At 37.3% G+C, this 19,819-nt stretch overlaps 2 protein-coding genes across 4 annotated transcripts; one reads left to right on the top strand and one right to left on the bottom strand.

The window, feature by feature from the left end:
* Positions 1 to 2,649: 2,649 nt before the first annotated feature.
* ccl20b (chemokine (C-C motif) ligand 20b) lies at positions 2,650 to 4,897 on the top strand. The gene is made up of 4 exons (XM_042399968.1): positions 2,650 to 2,897; positions 3,230 to 3,332; positions 3,880 to 3,954; positions 4,052 to 4,897. Exons 1-4 carry the CDS (start codon positions 2,813 to 2,815, stop codon positions 4,116 to 4,118), a joined length of 330 nt encoding a protein of 109 aa, XP_042255902.1. The 5' UTR covers positions 2,650 to 2,812; the 3' UTR covers positions 4,119 to 4,897.
* Positions 4,898 to 4,986: 89 nt separating this feature from the next.
* LOC121888460 (toll-like receptor 13) lies at positions 4,987 to 12,498 on the bottom strand. Of its 3 annotated transcripts, none has more exons than XM_042399967.1 (5): positions 12,073 to 12,498; positions 8,656 to 11,301; positions 8,112 to 8,229; positions 6,074 to 6,331; positions 4,987 to 5,962 (listed from the first exon to the last, which is right to left on the bottom strand). In XM_042399967.1, exons 2-4 carry the CDS (start codon positions 11,183 to 11,185, stop codon positions 6,091 to 6,093), a joined length of 2,889 nt encoding a protein of 962 aa, XP_042255901.1. In that variant the 5' UTR covers positions 11,186 to 11,301; positions 12,073 to 12,498; the 3' UTR covers positions 4,987 to 5,962; positions 6,074 to 6,090. The 3 variants fall into 3 exon arrangements, with proteins under 3 accessions (XP_042255901.1, XP_042255900.1, XP_042255899.1); XM_042399966.1 differs by having other exon boundaries at positions 4,987 to 6,331; positions 12,073 to 12,196; positions 12,374 to 12,498; XM_042399965.1 differs by having other exon boundaries at positions 4,987 to 6,331.
* Positions 12,499 to 19,819: the final 7,321 nt, after the last annotated feature.

Genomic DNA, 19,819 nt, shown 5'->3' with positions numbered 1-19,819 from the left:
ATTTGACCCATAAACTGCATTCCAAGCATCAAACGGCACTCGAAGAAACGTGAGTCAGTCCAGCTGTTGTCGATACGATCTGCAGATAAGCTCCTTCATTTGTTATTTTATTATTTAGGACTTACTACATCTTATTCACAGTCCACCTGCAGTAAAACTCTGAAAGTGCTGTTACATTTAATATTTCACTACTTCACAATGGTTTTACTAGTCGCCGTTACTATGCAATCGCTCTTTGACTGAAAAACAAACAATGAGAGTACGTCCGCTCTTTAGTAATATGATTATGACGACCAAGCTGATTTCACAACAGGGTGAAACTGGGTAAGTATCCAATAAACATGTATTTATTGTGGGAATCAAAGACAGGCAAATTTTTACTGTTGGTCCCTACTGGCCCCCTCTCTGTTTACTGTATACGTGTCCACACAAGTTGAAAAATGTTCATATATCCCTTTCATGAATCTGATCCAATACATACAGAGACAAGAAGAAAAAGGGGAGAGACTGGAAGAAAATAACAGAAAGACCTTGAGTTTCTGGTGAGTTCAGTCAGAGGCCGAGCCGCCACACAAACACACACATAGCCCATGTATCCTTTGCTAGCTAGCTTAGCTTACAGCTAACATCTGCACGGTCGGTATATTGGCTGTTTGGGGCCAATTAACACGGCGTGCACAAAATGTCCAGAGGTAAAATACACGTGAGTGATGCAAGACTATGGATTGCAGCAATCCCCTCCACCTGATGCATGTGACCTGGGCTGATGTGTGAGGTGTGAAGTTTGAGTTGCCCCAAGGAGTGGTCCAAGTAATCGAGAGTGTGCCATGACTCAGTGATGAAAGGTACAGTAAAGATAAAAAAAGGAACAGGTCTTAAATGGTTAGAACATCTTTCTGAGTGTCACAAATGACTCATTTTATTATCTGAATTTGATCCTTTTGGTCCAATAGCATTTAGAAACTCTGAAAGAACCATTTGATTAAGTCGGAAGTCTTAGATGCACATTCTCTGAACCATCACAGCTGGAGTCTCTGATGTGCACGCTCCATGGGCCCAAAAATGCGGAAGAGTGAGGATGCCCGCAGAAATACAGTGGACTATTTTTTGGCTTCACACACCACTGAGCAACTGTCATAGAAAAGAATGGGGGCTATCTTTGAACGCAGTACAAGGTGTAATGGTGATAAGGTTATCATAATTTACTGAGTGGGCTACTTTGGAGACAAAGTTATGGTGTCTTGAGTGGAAATGCTGAAAATTAAAAAAAAAAAAAAAAATCACAAAATATCACAAAACTGGCTTACTTGGCTGAGATGGAAGAGTTGGGAAAAAAGAAAAAAAAAGTGAAACAATGGACAAAAGATTAGACTGACAGACATAACTGACATATTTCCACCATGAATGGCAACACTTAACTTCACACGAACTCCCAAAGTAGCGAGCGGCATGACACACACAAAGCACACACAAAAAGAAAGCGATGATGGAGGGAGATAGATTAACTACTCGGTGGATTAATGTAGCTGATGTGGTGTGCTGGGGACTTTCTGCTGCGCTCAACTGGAACTTTTAATCTCTACTCGGGGAGTAGAGTTTTATCTAAGATAAACAAACAAACTCTCTCACTTGTTAAACAATCACAACTTTTCTCATGCTCTTCACTCATGGAGAGGTAGTTTTTGCAGTATTGATTTTTTTTTTTGCTGCTCTTGGTATCATAATACACATTTCCCAATAGAAAGTCATTGCTGTCATGCTGAGATTATTTGACCGCAGATATCATTTTGTCTCTTTTGGACGGTTCACACCTTGAAAAATAATTTGTACATGCCAACCCGCCTACTACCTGTCACACAGACACACAGGCACAAAATGATGAAATGACACATGCTTCGCTGCAAGGGAAGTGCGTAGAGGTAAAAAAAAAAATCCCCTTTCAACTGCATGAAAAAACTCAAGAACACACCTTTGATTACTTCTTGGGATCATTTCATCATCATTCAAATCCTTGCAATGATATTCGGTCTTGAGAAAATGTAAAATATACACTTTTTAAATGTTAAATAAACCCCTTTAAAGCTGCATTAAGTGAATTTTGGCAGCAATAAAACATGAACACAAGCTGTTTGGTGTTTGTGTGTTTAGTTCCACTTGATGGATGGGAGTGGGTTTATCAGAGTTTTTTTTGGGCTTGGAGTGGTTTACGGTCAATGAGAATGGTAAGTGTGTGGGCTCTGAAAGCAAAACATTGAACTAAAAAAACTAAAAGAGATGCATAGTTTGGCGATTACACTGCAACTATAGTGGCCTGTTTCACATTACAGAGGCATTATAGATTCTTAACAGCTATTTTTATTGGGTCGGAGCAAGTTTAAGTTAAGAAGTTGTGTCAAAGGATGTCTGAGACGAGTCATATGACTCAGGTCATGTAATATGGATCATTGAAATGACAAAATTCGAATGAAAATGAAATCTTTTACTTTAAATGCTTAGGTCAAATAAAGGTCAAGTCCTCATATTCATGACTTATATCTGACTCATGCCTCAAGTACCAAGTGTAAAGCTCTTATTATAAACTTTACACCGTTTATTTTCTAATACTCACCCCACCTGGAGGGGGGTGTGGTCTGTTTTTGTTTTTACACACACAGCATCCGGGAAAATTCCAGAGCCTGCCACATAAAAGAGCAGGTACATCGCTTTCTCTGTCACACTCTCACTGAAAGCCTTCAGGCACTTCAAACCACTCGAGCTACAACAACCTCACATCGACGCAAACCGGCACAGCAAGGGCACCGACTGCGGAACAATGGCAAGCGGCAAAACGTATCTCGTGGCAGCTCTCTGCTCCTTCATCATCATCAGCAGCACCTTCGTCGGCAGCACGCAGTCAGGTCAGTGATTTGAAAACTACCGCTCATACATGAGCAATACCCTGATTTTATATAATAGTGAAGGATTTCTATCGTACCTGTCAAATGTTTAATACTGTTAGGAAAGGAAATCTTTCACCTTCTTCTTCTTCTTTTTTTTTTACTGTCTTATATCTGCAAATTTTTAAAGCTCTAACAAACTGGCTATAGATTCACATAGTGAAGTTAGAGAGCATGGAAACAAACTTTTAATGTTTAAAAAATGTGGACTATCTTGTGTAGATGTTGTGTTTTCAGCATCAAAATGAAAAAAAAAAAAGTTGTTCATACTGGGGTTTTTTGTGTTTTTATAGCAAGCTGCTGTCTGAGGTACTACAGACGCCCGTTGCCATGCAAACGGCTGTTGGGCTACACTATCCAGACCATCAACACATCCTGCGACATCAACGCTATTATGTGAGTTAACGGTCCGATCTCATGTCAGTGTATAAATGCTGCGAGTCAGGATAGAAATAATGATACAAATCCAGTTGTTACACAGGGAACAGGTAGATCAGGTTGAACCAAAACATCACATTGAAAACCTGTTAGCTGTCTGATATGTTTACGTTAGTGTCAAATAGATGTTTCAATAAAGTTATACACTATAGAGGATGTAGGGAAGTTGTGCATTAAATAAAATGTTGACTTTAAGTTATAGTAATATAGAAAATAAATCTCAGTCCTAATTCTGTGAGGCCAAACATTATTAAAAAAGGCACTAGATATGACTTGTCATGAGTGTATGAATGAGTTCAAGTTTTTGCTAAAACCAGTGACATGCTTCAGGACGTTTTTTAAGAGCAGGTACTTTGGACAGGGTGTGTGTGTGTCTGGTAAATATTATTAGAGACACTCTGAAGTTAATACAAAAGCCGACACACTGCTATGAGACCGCAGGGGAGGAAAACTGTTCCTGCAGTGTAATTAATGTATAATCTTTTTCCTTTCTTGGATTCCACAGCTTTCACCTTCCCGGCAAGTTCGTGTGTGCCGATCCTTCCATGACCTGGACCCAGATGAGGATGAAGTGTGTGGAGTGAGTAGAACCCATGTCCCTCTTTATCGAGTTATTTCAGTGTGTGTTAATGGCTTATTGAACCAAACTAATGTTTTGCTTTTATTTTTCTTTGTAGTGAAAAGAGGAAGACGACCACTCAGGTCATCAGAGAGAAAACTACTACCAGAACCCCATCAGCATAAACTCTATAGTGTCATATCTGCAGAATATAACTCTTGTTTTTATGCCTTCCTGCACCCAAAACCCTTATTTCACAGTGGAAAAATTTGTGATTCACTTTAAACTACACTTACATTTACACTTACATTTTCTTATTATAATTGTTCTGTTTTATAAACAGGGAAGAGTAGTATTCTAAATACATAGTATACTGTAAACTATAGCGGCAGTGTCATCAACAAAAAAGTATTGCAATTTTTTATTTATATTTGTTTTAAAAAATTTTTTATATATAGTGTTCCCAAAAGAGGAACATTGATATTGTAATTGATCATTGTTCAAAGAATTTATTAAAAACAAAGACATTTAATAATACATGTGTCTGTCAGTATGGTTTTCACTACATTCAGAGTGTCCACACAAGTAATTTCATACCTTCAATACAGATTTTTCTTCACAAAGATATATACAATATATACTAATTTCATCATATTCTATAGACTAGACTAAACTGTGGAAGCTAACCGGCTAACGTGGGGCCACAGAAAGTGCTGCAGCTACTTGCTAACAAAAATATACAGTAGAAATGTTTTTCAGCTTTCAGCTCAGTAGCTTATCGGTTATTAAATTGATCATTTTCTACTGCTGCTGTATCACACTGTACATATTCTACATCAGCTTGTTCCAGCTCTTCATTAAAGCTATATGATGTACTCTGAGTGAAATAAGGCTCCATGTTGTTAAAGCCTATTTTTTATCTTTGGGATTGCTGTCAGAAATCAATAAATCAATGTCAAATAAATCACAACGCTTGTTATTTCATCTTTTGGGATTAAATATTTTTTTAAGAAAATCATGTAAATCCAGTGGTTACGCAATAATACAGTACAATAATGTCTGTTTTTTCCCTGTAAATAATGTTGAGCATTTCAAAATATAGAGTAAGTTCTTAAATTGGTTAGTTAGGAGTTGTTTGAGTACACAGTCCTATAGACAGGCTTCTGAGCCTTAAACTGCACAAACTTCAAGAGTAATGGATGAAAAACCTTTAATATTCCTATGAGGCAATTACCTCTCTGTTACCTAAAAGTGCATAATTAGCTATTAGCATCTAGCAATCAGATCAGGGTCAGAACGCTGGATATTAATAAGGTGGTGGAGAGGAAATGCCAGTTTTAAGGTATGACACCTGACACTGTTACTGTGTGTTTATGGCTGTTTGATGGAAACCTTTCAGGCTCTGTGATCAATGATTCTTTGATGTGTGATTTGGTGACAGCTGATGGAGGTGGACTGATGCTTTGGATGGAAAATGTACTTCTCACTAATGACTTTGTAGAGGCTTGTTTCCCCCCTGTTGCGTTTGCATCCTCTATTGTTTGTAATTGGAAAACTAATCTACAGGAGTGTCTATGTCTATGAATCTATCAATTTATAGTTGACTGTTTGAAAAAAAAAACAATTCTGAAAGTCATCTATGACTTTTGTCAAATCTATCTAGGTAAGTTGTGAGATCTGTCAAAAACAGGGTGAGGCAAAGTATTTCATAATGACACCAATTTGTTGTCAGTCATTCTTTTTCCACACAGCATTGTTTTTTACTTTATTTTGTCCAGGAACTAGTCATCATCTGTCACCTTTTTATTATCCGTCCAACTGACTTCATTAAATTAATTACACACAAAAGGAAAAGTCAAAGGAAGAGGTCACGTGTTGTCTTGGCTTTTGAAATGGAAAAACAAATAATTATTTTTCCTAATTGCTCATAACTTGGTCTTCCGGTTTGCTTGTATGGAAACTGTTCACCTTGTGGCTCCTGGTTTTCCATTTCAGTTGACTAGTGACGGAGCACCAAAAATGTCTTAACCTGTTTTGACGTTTGGAATCAAAAAAGCACCGACATTACATATATATACAACCAAACAATTAAAAAAAACAACAACAAACATCCAACTGAAGAACTCTCCTGGCCGTATACCTCCTCATTTCTTTTCATCAAAACCTGTTCACCACTCTGAGGAGGAACCTGTCCTCACCAGGATCTTCACTGGTCTCCAGAGCCCGGCGGACTTTCTCCCAGAACACTGCGGTGTGATCCTTGGCTTGGGGCCAGCTCAGGTAGGTCCGCTTCTTCAGCAGTTTCCTCATGCGGTAGTAGGGAGAGAGATGAGAGGCGGGAATCTCCTCCAGAAACACCAGGATCAGCACATCCTTCTTCTCTTCGAACAGACGGTAGCTAAACAGAGGAGGAGGTGAAGATGGATGAGGACAAAACGTCATCGCCCTTTAACTCAACTACGTACTGTATATTATTGGTTAATCTGTTATTGTTTTTGATTAAACATTATGTCTACAAAATATCAGAAAACAATGAAAAATGCCCATCAGATGTTCTTAGATCCTAAGGTGACGCCATGCTTTGTAGTTTGACCAACAGTCCAAAACCCAAAGATATGCAATTTACACTGATTAAATAAAACACAAAAAACCCAGTAAATAAAATTCACCAGTTGTGAATTGTTTCAGCACTAAATTAATTAAAGGATATATCTTTTTAATGTCAACAAATGTCATGCAGAGCCAAACCAACCATCACTAAGTGACATGTTCCTTCACCATGAAGATTATAGTCACGTCAGTTTAATCAGAAAGACATCGATCAGCGACCACATTTTGAGTGTCCGGTGAGTAGTTCTGTATAAGGCAGATGCTGCTGTTGTTGTGCTATGTATCACAACCTCTTGACTTTGTACTACATTGTAAATTAACTAAATAATTTTAGTACAAAGTCAAGAGGTTGTGGTTTATGATTTAGCATAAAAACAAGCTAGCGCATGCACAATGGTGTCTGCCTTACACACAACTACTCTAAAGACTGAAAACGTGATCGCTGTTAGTTTTTGAAACTGTTTCTAAACAAACTAACGTATCCAAAACTCTTTGTGGCGAAGGAACATGTCACCCAGAGCAGCAGTGTGGCTCACTGATGTATTTTTAATAGTTTTTGGACAACAACAGACGTCTACGGCACAGATGAATATGATATATCAGGCTTTGAATACACACACAATACTTTTAAGTAGATCAATTCATTGATGATAATTAAAAAGACAATTACATCTGATTGACAAGAGCCGTGACACTGTTTACATAAAAGTTGGTAAACTCTTCAAGTAAAGGCGTGGACTGCCCGTCCACCTCAAGGTGCAATTATCAGTCTTTACAGCTTGAGCACCTGGTGTGGAAGTTAGTATGCACACAGACTATCTCAGTGGGCTTTTCAGTGCAGTACAGTGCATGTGTCAACCTGTCCTTTTATTTCATGACGCAATATACCAAAATAATAAAGGAAAAGGAGGGAATGACACCACACGAGCACTTTGAATATAAAGGGAGGAAGAGGACTAAGTGCTGAGTGTAAGGGATTGATGGATCCTCCCAATGGAGTCGGCCTCGGATCTGGACATGGCCTTGTCGCACTTTGTCCGGGTTTTTATGCCTTGGCGTGATTTTGGAGATATTTCTAAGCTGACAGAAATATAAGTGTATAGTTGTTCTTGGCATGAAAACACCTTACTCACTTTAATTTTGGTTTAGTTTCTGCAGACTGGCTCTGACTGGCTTCACTGGTCTCTTATAATACAGACCATATAAGAGCAGTAAGCAGTACTCATTTCCTGCTTAGGGCACAAGGCAACTTTGTTCACAGGTATCTTGTCTTTCTCAGCACATTAAAGTGTAAAAAAATACTCATTTCCTACTTCCGTGTTCAAAAAACTGGAATAGACTTTGTCCTATTGTTTTCAGGAATTTTGGCAACAAAGCAGTATTGATTTTATCACATCATAAGTTAATGTGAATAGCATACTGTTACTATGAGTGTGGTGAATATATGAGCACAGCCAGTGATGGATTGTATCAATGCATCAATGAGAGATGCCTCTTACAAGCTTAGTGAGGTGTTTTACTGATATGCATCTCAGCTCAGACACATTTATAGTGAGCTGACACTTTACCTGGCTGTCTGGATCTCTCTGGAGCACCACTCACTCTCAAGGTATCTCTGACTGATCACACAGATAGTCTTTCTGCATGCATAGATGGCATCTGCGATGTTTTCTATAATGGGCTTCCCTGAGAAAGACAAAAGGAAAAGGTAAAAGAACAAAGCTGATGAACTGTGTTCTTCTCTGTAGTCCCTCTGGTAGTGCAAAAAAAAGTACTGTGGTGACACCCTCTGGAGTACAAATGAAACTACAAAATGAGAACATCAACTGTGATGAGTAAAAAGCATCTGTGTATATTTATTACCAGACTAAATGTGCATGTCTAGGGCACACACTGAAATCAGATGGCTTCTGTGAAAACCCACTGGAGAGAAATGCCATTTTTTTTCCTACTGCCAATGGACTCAAGTGAACATGAGAGAAAATTGTGAAAATGTATTTAACACATTTGTTGGACTGCATTTTGAACTCAGACTTAAATTTTTTTCCCTTTAAAGCTCAGCTGGAGCACAGAACAGTGTTCTTTTAATGCCAGGTGTAAAAAGCATCCTACCTGGCTGGAAGTCTCGATGGTGCAGACACAGTCTCCAGCCCTGCTCTCCCTCCAGTTTTGGCAACATCTCTTTGATGACCCAGGGCTCATCATTGACGTTGTAGGAGATGAAGGCGTCGTACTGATATGGAGTGTTCTTGCTCTTTTGTTTTGAGTCAAAGAGCAAAGCCAAGAAGAGGTAGTAGGCGTAAACCACCTGCCATCTCAGAAAATGGTAAATGAAGGACGCCAGCATAAACAGGAGGATTGTACATGTGGTGGAGATAAAGTAGAAGAAGCCAATGTCCACTGAGCAGGATCGGATGTCGAGGTCTTTCAGTTTCATACCTTTAAAATTTGGAGGATAGTTGCACAAAAAATCGTAAGCGCCAAAAACTTGCGTTTGGTTGTTGTTTTCCGCCCACTGGAGGAACCAGGCATTGTCGCAGTCACAGGTGAAACCGTTGAATTCGAGATCCAAATATCGGAGAGCTGGTACAGACTTCATTATATCTTCACGGATAACTGAGAATCCATTCTTTCTTGCCTGTAGGAACTCTAGCTTGGTAAGGTTGGCTTTTATCAGAAAATCTAGAGACAGAAGATTTGTTTGAGATATGTACAGGCTTTTCAGGTTTCGAATTGGGGAAAATAATTCAGGGGAGACATCTATAAAGTCGTTTGCAGTGATGTCAAGTTGTTCCAGTTTAGGCGTGTGCTTAAACATGTCTACATGCAAGGATAGAAGTTGACTGTTTCTGGTATTGAAAACCAATAAATTGGTCAAACCTTCCAAGATATTGGAAGGCAGCCCCCTAGACTTGCCCCTGTGGTGTTGTGAAAGAAGAAACAATGTCTCCAGACGAGAGAGCTGAGAAAATGGTGGATAAGGCAAAGCTGTGGTGAATTTATATTGAATGTGATTGTTCCTCAAATCTAATCTCCTTAGATTGATCAGGTGATTGAAACTATCTTTGAATAAATCATTTTGTGTAATCTCATTATTTTGTAGTTGAATATCAGTAAGATATGTTAATCCAATAAAACTATTATTGTGAAGCATTTTTATTTTATTATCATGTAATGTCAAGTTCTGGAGGGATGGCAAGCCTTTAAATTGCCCATATTTAATGTCAGTAAGTTTATTTCCATTCAAACGCAATTGTTTCAGATTTGGTAAGTAAGTTTTATTGAAAGCCTGGCCTAGTTTAGTAATTTGGTTTGTCTGTAGCTTTAAGACCTCCAATCTTATTAAATCCTTGAAAACACAGTCTTTTAGAGCTGAGATTGAGTTCTGATGAAGGCTGAGCTCCCAGAGCTTTGTAAGATTGGCAAAATCCTCACAACGAAGTGAGCTGATTTTGTTAGTACTGAGATCCAGTTCTGCAAGAGTTGGTATATTCCTTATGACAGATGGAACAGATGACAGCATGTTGCGGCTCAGACTCAAGATCCTCAGACCTCGAAGAGTTTTGAAGGAGGTGGTGGAGACGTTTTCTATCCGATTCAGTGCTAAGTCTAACTCGGTTACACTGACGCACGCCTGAAACAAATCCGTAGACTTGATGTTGTTGTGTTGGAGTGTCAGTGTGGACAATGTTGGGATGGTACAGGAAATATTGATTAGTGATGCAAGGTTACGTTTCATTGTATTCATCCTCAGAATAGTCAGTGAGGAGTTGAAGCTCTCAAAGAATGATTTCATGTCATTTAAAGCCAAATGAAGCCCACCAATATCAAGAGTTTTTACTTGGCTGAGAAAAGTTTTGTTACGCACGTCCCATATTATAGGTTTCTTTCCATTAGTGGCGCCAATGTTAAACCAGTTGAGATTAGGAAAAACATCTGCGTGGATCCTAAAGACTGAAATTTGATTTTGAGACAAATCGAGGGAAGCAAGTTTTATTGGGGTGTTTGTCAGCTCCCATGACAGAAAAGTTTTTAAACCGATTTTTCTCATTACTAGTTCTCGTAGACTTGGCAGCTGCTGTATTATAGAATTAACTTTTTTTAATTCTTTCAGGTTGTTGAAAGAAATGTCCAAAAACCTCAAGTTTGTCAAAGGCTTAAAGGTGGTGGATGCCACAGTTTCGATGCGATTGCTAACCATTCTTAGCTCTGTGAGATTGCTTAAACCATCAAAAATATTCTCTCCTAGGTTACCAAATCTATTATTATTTAGACTTAACTTCATGAGGGAGTGCAGATTGGCAAAGGCACCTTTAGCTATCTGCGTTATTTTGTTACGTTTTAGGTCTAACTCTATCAAATTTGGTACATTTTTGAAATCTAATTCTTTTATTTTTAAAATTTTATTTTCAGCCAAGTCAAAAACTTTAACTGTTGATGGAATATCTTGAGGGACAGCGCTGAGATTACACCTGGCACAAATGGCAGCATCTCTACTGACCCGACATGTATTCTTCAGTGAAAATCCTGTGACTGGGACCACAAAACTGCTGATACTCAGAAAGAGGAAAATAATGCTTAATTTAAACCATTTGGATCCTCCTTTTGGCATTGTACCATCTTCTTTCACTCCAGCAGCCATTTTTAAAATCTTCCTTACAAAAGAAGAAGTGAAGTCCACCCAACAAGGGAATTTGTCAGATTTCTCAAGATATAGTCCACCTTGTGAATAAAACTATGAAACTGCAGAATGTTATCCTGGAAATACAATAAAACAGAAAAATATAGACCATCATCAGGAGTGACAAATACTCAAAATTAGAAAATATCAATCATAAATTGTGCAATGTGCCATTATGGAAAGTGAAAAAGCATAACATCTGAGTTTAGGCACCACACTAAAAATCACTGTGTTAAAGTTTTACCCAGTTTGGACAAATATAACACAAATATATCACTAAGTTAACTTTACCCAGTAGAAATCTGTTAATTTGACCCAATGTTACACAAGGTTTAGCTTAAAAACTGTCACAAATGTATTGTTTCTTGTACAAAATGATATGCAAATGATATTCCAAAGATACACAAATAAATTGTTAACAATCAATAACAAACTGTGACATGTAAGTTTAAAAAGAGTAGATTATAACAAGCTTAAATTTGGGTAAAAACCCTCCAGTAAAATAAAAATAACACTAAAATTAGGTCAAAACAATCCCTTGTCTTGAGTGGCTTTCTGGGTGACATTAACCCAGTATTGTGTTGGTGCTATATTGACACCAATTAGGTAAATTGGTGTCAATATTAGGTATTAGGTACACCAATTAGGTAAATTGGTGTCAATATAGCCCAGTAATTTTTAATGTGCAGTTTCTTTAACCTTATTAGAAAAGGTTGAAGCTATAAATAATAACAACAACAACAACAACAACGATAATAATAATAATCATAATCATAATCATAATCATAATCATAATAAGTCATCAATACTATATTAACATGTGACAAATGCTGGTGTCTGTTACTCACTGTGTCACGCATGAAGAGCTGATTAATCACTGATCTGGTGAAAGCTTGCACTTGCTTTATTTGCTTGACTCATGGCGGACTTCACCATTAGGAAAGGTAAGCCACTGCATGAGGCCCCTAACTGCTATAGATTTATTAAGATGTTTAGATATGAAACATATAAAATGGTTTTACTATTCTAACTCATTATACCCTGAAATTAATTACAAAAAGTCCCCAAAGCACATTTTACAAAATTGTTGTCAATGTGCGACCCTCTGCGCTACAGATTAATGGACTATCCCATCAACTCTCCACTCACATGCTGCTGAGCGGAAACTCCTCAAGTCCACGTGCAAATCAAAAGTTATAACAGAGTGCATATTTAAAGGAAAAGGAAGTAAAAGTGAAGCTGCTCCCCATTAAACAACTAGCAGGATCACAGTTACTAGTGTGTTCTTGTTGCAATGACTCACTTGCAGTGGTGGAAGAAGTACTCAGATCTTTTACTTAAGTAAAAGTACCAGTACAGCAATGTTAAAATACTCCATTACAAGTAAAAGTCCTGCATGAAAAATTAATTACATCAAGTGACTTATTTACTTGAAGTCTTGCAGTGAAAGCAGTGGTTTGTTTTCAGTTTTTGGATTTTTTATTTATTTTTATTTATTGAAATGAAACCATGTGAGAAGTTTAGAGGGAAAATCACTCTTTGATGGAGCTGTTAACAACTCATAGACATCTGAAATGTGACCCCGACTACACACTGCTTTTTGTAAGAAGTCAAAAGCCAAAAGGGTTGGAAACCACTGGTTTCATCTTTGTGTTGTACTTTAAAAGCTTGTTATATTATCCATTGTGTCAAATCTTCATCTGAAAAGTAACTAAAGCTGTCGAAGAAATGTAGTGGAGTAGAAAGTACAATAATTCCCACTGAAATGTAGTGTAAGAGTGGAAGTATAAAGCAGCATAAAACAGAAATACTCAAGTAAAGTACAAGTACCTCAAAACTGTTCTTAAGTACAGTACTTGAGTGAATGTACAAGGTAGAGATGTGCAGACAATGTGCAGCAACATGCTGCTCCCAGTGACGGAAGAAGTATTCATGTCCTTAAAGTAACAGTACTGCAGTATAGAAATATTCCATTACAAGTCAAAGTCCTGCATTTAAAGTTGTACTTGTGTTATATTATATTACATGTTACTTGTGTTATTATTATTATCGATGCATTACCTTATATGCAACATTTGAATGTTAATTTTAACAGAATGTTCACTACCTTATATACTGCTGGGTAGTTTATTATATAATGATACGTCATATTTTATCAGTTCATATATTTTGTATCAAATTCTTAACCTGAAAATGTAGTGGAGTAGAAATATTAAGTAGCATAAAGTGAAAATAATCAAGTACAGTACAGCTGTCTCACTTGAGAAAATAAATTTTGTTTATTTCACTGGCTGCTTCAGTGAGCAGTTTGTATCAGATAAGAACAGGAAACACCTGGTAAATGACCACAGTTATGGAAATCATCAACCTCCTTAATACAATATATACTGAAAAGTAGGGGTGCAACGGATCATAAAAGTCACGGTTCGGATCGTATCACGGATTTGAGTCACGGATTGGATCATTTTTTGGACACTTACAGCATGGAACTTTTGCTCATGGTCTTAAATGAAATCATTGAAGATGTCCAATAGTTAAATAAAACCTTAAAATATATAAAATATTCAAAGCTCAATTGTTAAATTAAATTGCAATATGATGCATGATACCTTCCTCCTTTAAACATGGTAGTGAATGAAACAACAGCCTGTGTCCACATCATCAAAACTTGATGATAACTTACAAACATAAACACACATCTTGTCCTGCAGCTTAGTTTGTTGAATGGGCCACCAAACAAACATTCACTGGGGAAAAGTGCACCGCTAAAGTCGGTTAGCAGCTATGTAGCTAATTAGCTGCTCAGCTGCAGCACATTAAACAGCAGGTAAACATACCTGCAGATGTCACCACGGACCCGTTAGATGCTGGTTTGGTCGTTGCTCTTCAAAATCCCTGTTAGCGATGCGCTGTCTGTCCATGAATTGTATTTACAGCTGTTTGTTTATTTTGTCTTAAATGAGACATTAAATTTTGCAATTAATCTGCAGCTCACATGCGTGCTGAACCCTGGGGGGCGATCTGTATGGATCACGGATTAACTATGATCCGTTGCACCACTACTGAAAAGCAACCAAGTACATTTATTCAAGTATTATGCTTACAGTTATGAGTACATTAATATTTCCCTTTTTTTGCAACTGTATACTTCTACTTCACTTCTACTGGGAGGGATTCACTTCCGTCTATATCAGGGGGAACACTGTAGTTGTTCTACTACATTTATCTGACAGTTTGTTACTGGTTACTTTACAGATTAAGATTTTACACACAAAATATATGATCAACAAATAAAACATGATGCATTATTATAGATTAAAACTATCCAGCAGTATGTAAAGCAGCTAAAATGAGCTCTGCCTAAGTACATTGTGCTAATAATACAAATGAGTAGTATTATTAAATTAAATACATTTTTTTATGCAGGACTTTTAGTTTTGACAGATTATGTTTAGTGTGGTATTAATAATTTAAAGTTTCGAGTACTTCTTCTACCACTGTCAATACCAACATACCCAATCAGACAAAGGGTGAAAACAAGACACGAAGAAGGCCCCGTGACCGAGTTTGCCTACAGCCCTTCAAACCATTAAATCTGTCCCTGGTTGGGACAAAATGTTCTTCTTAGTTCAAAAAAGTGTTTGTCTTGATGTATGGCTAAACACCTTTACTCTGTCCATCGGGTGCCATGCCATTGGTCCGACGGCCCATTATTACGAAACCCCAATAGTTCGTTAAACTTCCCACTGGACTGAAAGCCCATTAGTCCAATGGCCTGTTGTCCCGAAAACAAAAGCCCACTGCTCTGAAGGCCGAGTGCTCCAAAAATACACACGTTCCCTTGACCCCTAACCCTAATCCTAACCATAACCCTAACTCCCTAACCCTAACCCTAACCATAACCCTAATCATTTTAACCAAAATGATGATCTTTCCTTAAACCTAACCAAGTGGTTTCTGTGCCTAAACCTAACCAGACCTTAACCACAGCATTGTCACACCATAAAACATATTATCTTTTAACAAGTATGTCAAAATACACTAAGATATTAAGGGCAAAAGATGACAGAGGTAGCCTAATCGGAATGCCTAACCATAAATAATGGCAGTGCGTCACTATTGATTACCTGATTAAACAGACTTTCTATATAGTATTGAGGTCTTCTGCTAAATTTGGCATTATGTTTCACTCAGTAGAACTCTGACTTAATAAATCAGTAGTTATAAAAATGTGTAAACTTTGTCGTTAAGGCAGACGTGTATTATCTGGGAAACATCAAGTTTATTCACTTTATGGAGCTACAATGAATACCAAGTTATATCAAATGTTTGCTGAATGAGTTATTGTCTGTTTATGTGTCGAAAGAAACCATAAATTATCTTTTAGGAGTAGATGTTTACCGGTAAGCTCAGCTACGTTAAATTTACCAATATGTTAAAGGAGGTTTTCCTCCGACAGTAGGAAACAGTTAAAGACTTTATTTGCCTCGTTGTCAATCATTTAAAATGTAAATTAACTTATCAAACAGACTTTTCACAATTAACTCAGTTCTTCTGATAAATTCAGCGTCATGTTTCACAAAGCAGAACTCAAACATTAACGTTACACATCTTTAACTTAGTTCACAGAAGAGCTGTTATCAGCCGAAATGAAAAGTCTTTCTTTAGGAGTCATACAAAAGTCATATGCTATGATTTATTTTTATGATTTATACGTTATCTGTTAAATTAAGCAATATGTTAACTGAGTCTGTAAAGTAGTGAGGCTGGCAGTCACTGAACTCCGACTCCAGAGTGTGTATTTTCAGAGCAATGGTCCTTTGGAGCAGTTAACTTTTGTTTTTGGGATAACAATGGGCTTTCAGTCCAATGTGACATTTTTAGAACTATTTGGGTTTCAGAATGATGGGAGCCTCCGTCTTTTGTCTCTGTTCTCTTTTTCGCGGAGCAAGGAAGTGAGAGTAACTGGCAGGTTCGTTTTTTTTTGTCAGTAGCTGTAACTTAGCTGTAAAATGTATGATTTACTCAAGCTTCTCAGTGTTCAAGGAAATAATAATTCAAGGAAATGTTCTCCACTTCAAATAATTCAGATTCAATGCTGTTTTTGTGTTTACATACATTAAAATATATCTGAGAAAATTACAAGTAGTAGTACAGTGTGGTCTAGAAGATTCTCTTTATGCAAATATGTTGTCTAACTTTGACACGCTTCTTTTTTTATCAAGTCATAGACTACAATTGGTGGCGGTCTAGCTCACTTCCTCTTAAAAAGTCGAAGTATGCGTAGTGCATATTAAGCCAACTGTCTGACAACACTTCCTCTTCTCTGCTGGTTGAGACAGTACTTTCAACTGGAAGACTGAGAACGAGAAAATAAGGGTTGTTAAGGGAGTGCACTTCACAAATTCACTGAAGCAACATGAAACAGATACATGGCGAATTAATAAACACATTCAGAAGGAGTCATATAGATATACATATATACATACATGCACATACATTTGGGCATGCTGGTTAGGGTAATATACTGTGTATAACTCTCTGATTTCAATCTTTTTTTGCTAAATTGCCCTCCTCGTATCACTTAAAACTGATCTTATGCATACTCATGCTCAGAGAGTACATTTACTCAGGTGCTGTACTTTCGGAGGTACTAGTACTTCTTTTCATTTTCAGCTACTTAAGGTAAATATTGAACTTTTTACTCCACTAAATCTAATCGACAGCAATAGTTTTCTAGTTACTTTGCAGACTGAGAACAAAAATACTGTATGACGGCTTCCTAAAATATGGTGCATTGGTACCAATCAAACAATCAAATTTTGATCAGATTTTGTTAGTTCTTTTGTATTTAAACAGTATGAGCTGGAAAAACTTTTAAAAACACTGACTAGCATTTGAAGTCTTTGCTGATTTCCCATTCATTTACAGTAATATATAAGTACAGTATTTCAAAATTATATAATAATGTATGATCATATTCATAAATCGTGTTCTACAGTTACATGTGTAGTAATATAAGGCTCTTTTGTAAAGACAAGCCATCAGTTCAGGCAGATCGCTAAGTGATGGACAAAAGACACGTTAGTGTGATTTACTCAGACAACTAAACCGCCCACTTCCCCATCACAGCGGATATCTACTTTGTCTAGGTGTGAGAAAATGCTTTATGAAAGCTCATATTTTCTCAGAACCTTTTTTTCACTTCCTATTTATATTAATCATAAGTTCCTCCGTTGAGTAGAATATTAAGCTGTTTGATATCATTGTTGTCCATTCATGAACAGTGAAAACATGTCTTGACCCACAGCAGTTTCAAAGACCGGTTAAAGATTGTGAACAATGAGAGTAAACAGAACAGAAGAGCTAGTTCTCATGAAATACAAAATTATTTTGTGAAGTTTAGGAGCAAGTTTTTTAATATGAGTCTTCAAACTACCATAAGCAAACTTAAAGAGCTCCATCTGGCCAAATTAGTTGCCTCAAACGGCATCAAAAATCATTCATCAATCTTAATCTTAAAAATCATGTCCCAAATTGTCAACGAAGTAGAACAGAGGTTGAGGTGATTTCATCACATTGTCTTCCCCTGTATTTCACAAGTCCAGTATAGATTGATGAGGATATGCTGTAATGTAGGTGATGAAATCTGGATTTTTGCATTTGATTCACTCACTCTCTCTTCGGTGTGTTCTTCATGCTAAGCTATGCTAACTAGCTGCTGACTATAGCCTCATATTTAACGAACAGATATGGAAGTGACATCAATGATCTCATCTAACTCTTGGAAGACAGTCAATCAGCATATCGATGGCTGACGAACAAAACCTCCCATCTGAAAAATCCACTTTTTTGAGAAAACTAAAAAAAAACTTGTTTTTTGCAGAATGCTATTTGTTTAGGATACCCAATACATATTACACTGTTTTTGGACTATATTATTATATTATGCGTTAACAATACCGACTAGATATTAATGCCTCGCAAAGTGCAGATAGGAGCTTTTGCACTTGGTGCAAGTTGGAAGAGATTCTACAGAACGATGCTCTGAATTAAGTTAAATATTAAAATTAAATTAAAAGTATTGTATTATATTATAAAATTAAGTTTGTTTTCAGGTAAAAAGATGTAGTAAATGTAATAGTTACTACTTCATAGTATACTAGGGTCAGAATTACTTAAGGGGGAAATTCCTTAATTTCAGTGTATTTGCCTCTTTGTCCACTGGAAATGACTGTTCAGGGATTGCGTAACTCACGACTTTTCTGTGACAACGAAGGGCGGGATTATCTTGCAGACAGACTGAATATGAGCAGCTTTCCTTTTCTCATCATCCAAAGTGAAATCCGCCAATCAGAAAATTCTGCAGACAGGAGGTTTTGCGCTTTGGCCATCGATATATCCCAATCCTTATCCCCATGACTAAGCACTCAATCTCAGTGTAATCACAGAGCGAAAACTTTATAGCCACATTAAAGCAATAAAAAAGTTTGCATATGCCACTCATCTTTACAAGGAGAGTCTACAGCCATGCTCATTGACCAGATGATGGTGCTATAAAAAATTAAGGGATCACTGTTATGGAATTTTCCATCTTTAGGGGTTACAAATTGGGTTCCACTGGGTCAAGTCTGGGCCTTGAGGTCACAGAGTAAGTCTTGCAGAGCAAGACACTGCCTCTGCTTGGATTTACAGCTGTCTGTGATGTTTGGGGAAACAGAAGCCTCTCTGATAAAGGGTAAATCAGTATTGCCATGGTTACCAAGGTTCCTAGACAACACAGATTGGTGAATGATTCTATTGACATGATCAGATATTCAAACCAGAATGTGCTCATGGTGATCTGAAGTTCCATGCAACGTGACCTGAACTGACACAAGTAAAATTAAGTTCCTTGTTTAGAAACTAGTGAACCTATTAGACTAATTTTTTCATATTGTAGGCTGATCTGCTGAGGTTAAAGACTAAGAGTCAGACCTTCAGTGGGCAGAACGGAAAGAGACAGCATGGGAGCAGAACGCTCTGGTGTTTACTGTGGTTTCCAAGGTTACCAAGTGCTTTCAATAAACAGTCTCAGCATTAAGACATCAAAGACTCATGTGCAATTTCTCCACTGAGGTGCTGACCATCCCTTAATATTCTCCACAGCAACCACCAAAGTTATTATTATTGATCCTACGCAAGACATGAATGTCTGTACCAAATTTAATGATAAATAGCTGTTGAGACATGTCACTGAAAACCACAACCTCATGGAGGCGCTAGAGGAAAAGTCAAGGGATCAACAAAGTCATTGGGATCCATGAATATCTGTACAGAATTGACCACAAATTGATTTTGTCAATATTGAGATATTTCAGTTGATAAGTAAAAATTTTGACCTGTTGGTGGCCCTTGAGGAAAAAGTGATTGGGATTCATCTACTAGGGACCAGCTGCTAGCATAGCCACAAATATACAGTATAAAGAATCAAAGTAAAAGGCTAAATATGACTTAAAAACACTGATCCATGCAAGTTAGACTCATGTTTTTTCTCAGGTCTCGCCCCAAAACCTCTGAGGTAACATCAAAGATAACTGAACACATCACACATAT

The sequence above is a fragment of the Thunnus maccoyii genome, chromosome 21 (assembly GCF_910596095.1).
Source record: "Thunnus maccoyii chromosome 21, fThuMac1.1, whole genome shotgun sequence".
NCBI lineage: Eukaryota > Metazoa > Chordata > Actinopteri > Scombriformes > Scombridae > Thunnus > Thunnus maccoyii.
Note: the sequence above shows the minus strand (reverse complement) of the source record. Positions and strands in the feature narration are given on the sequence as shown.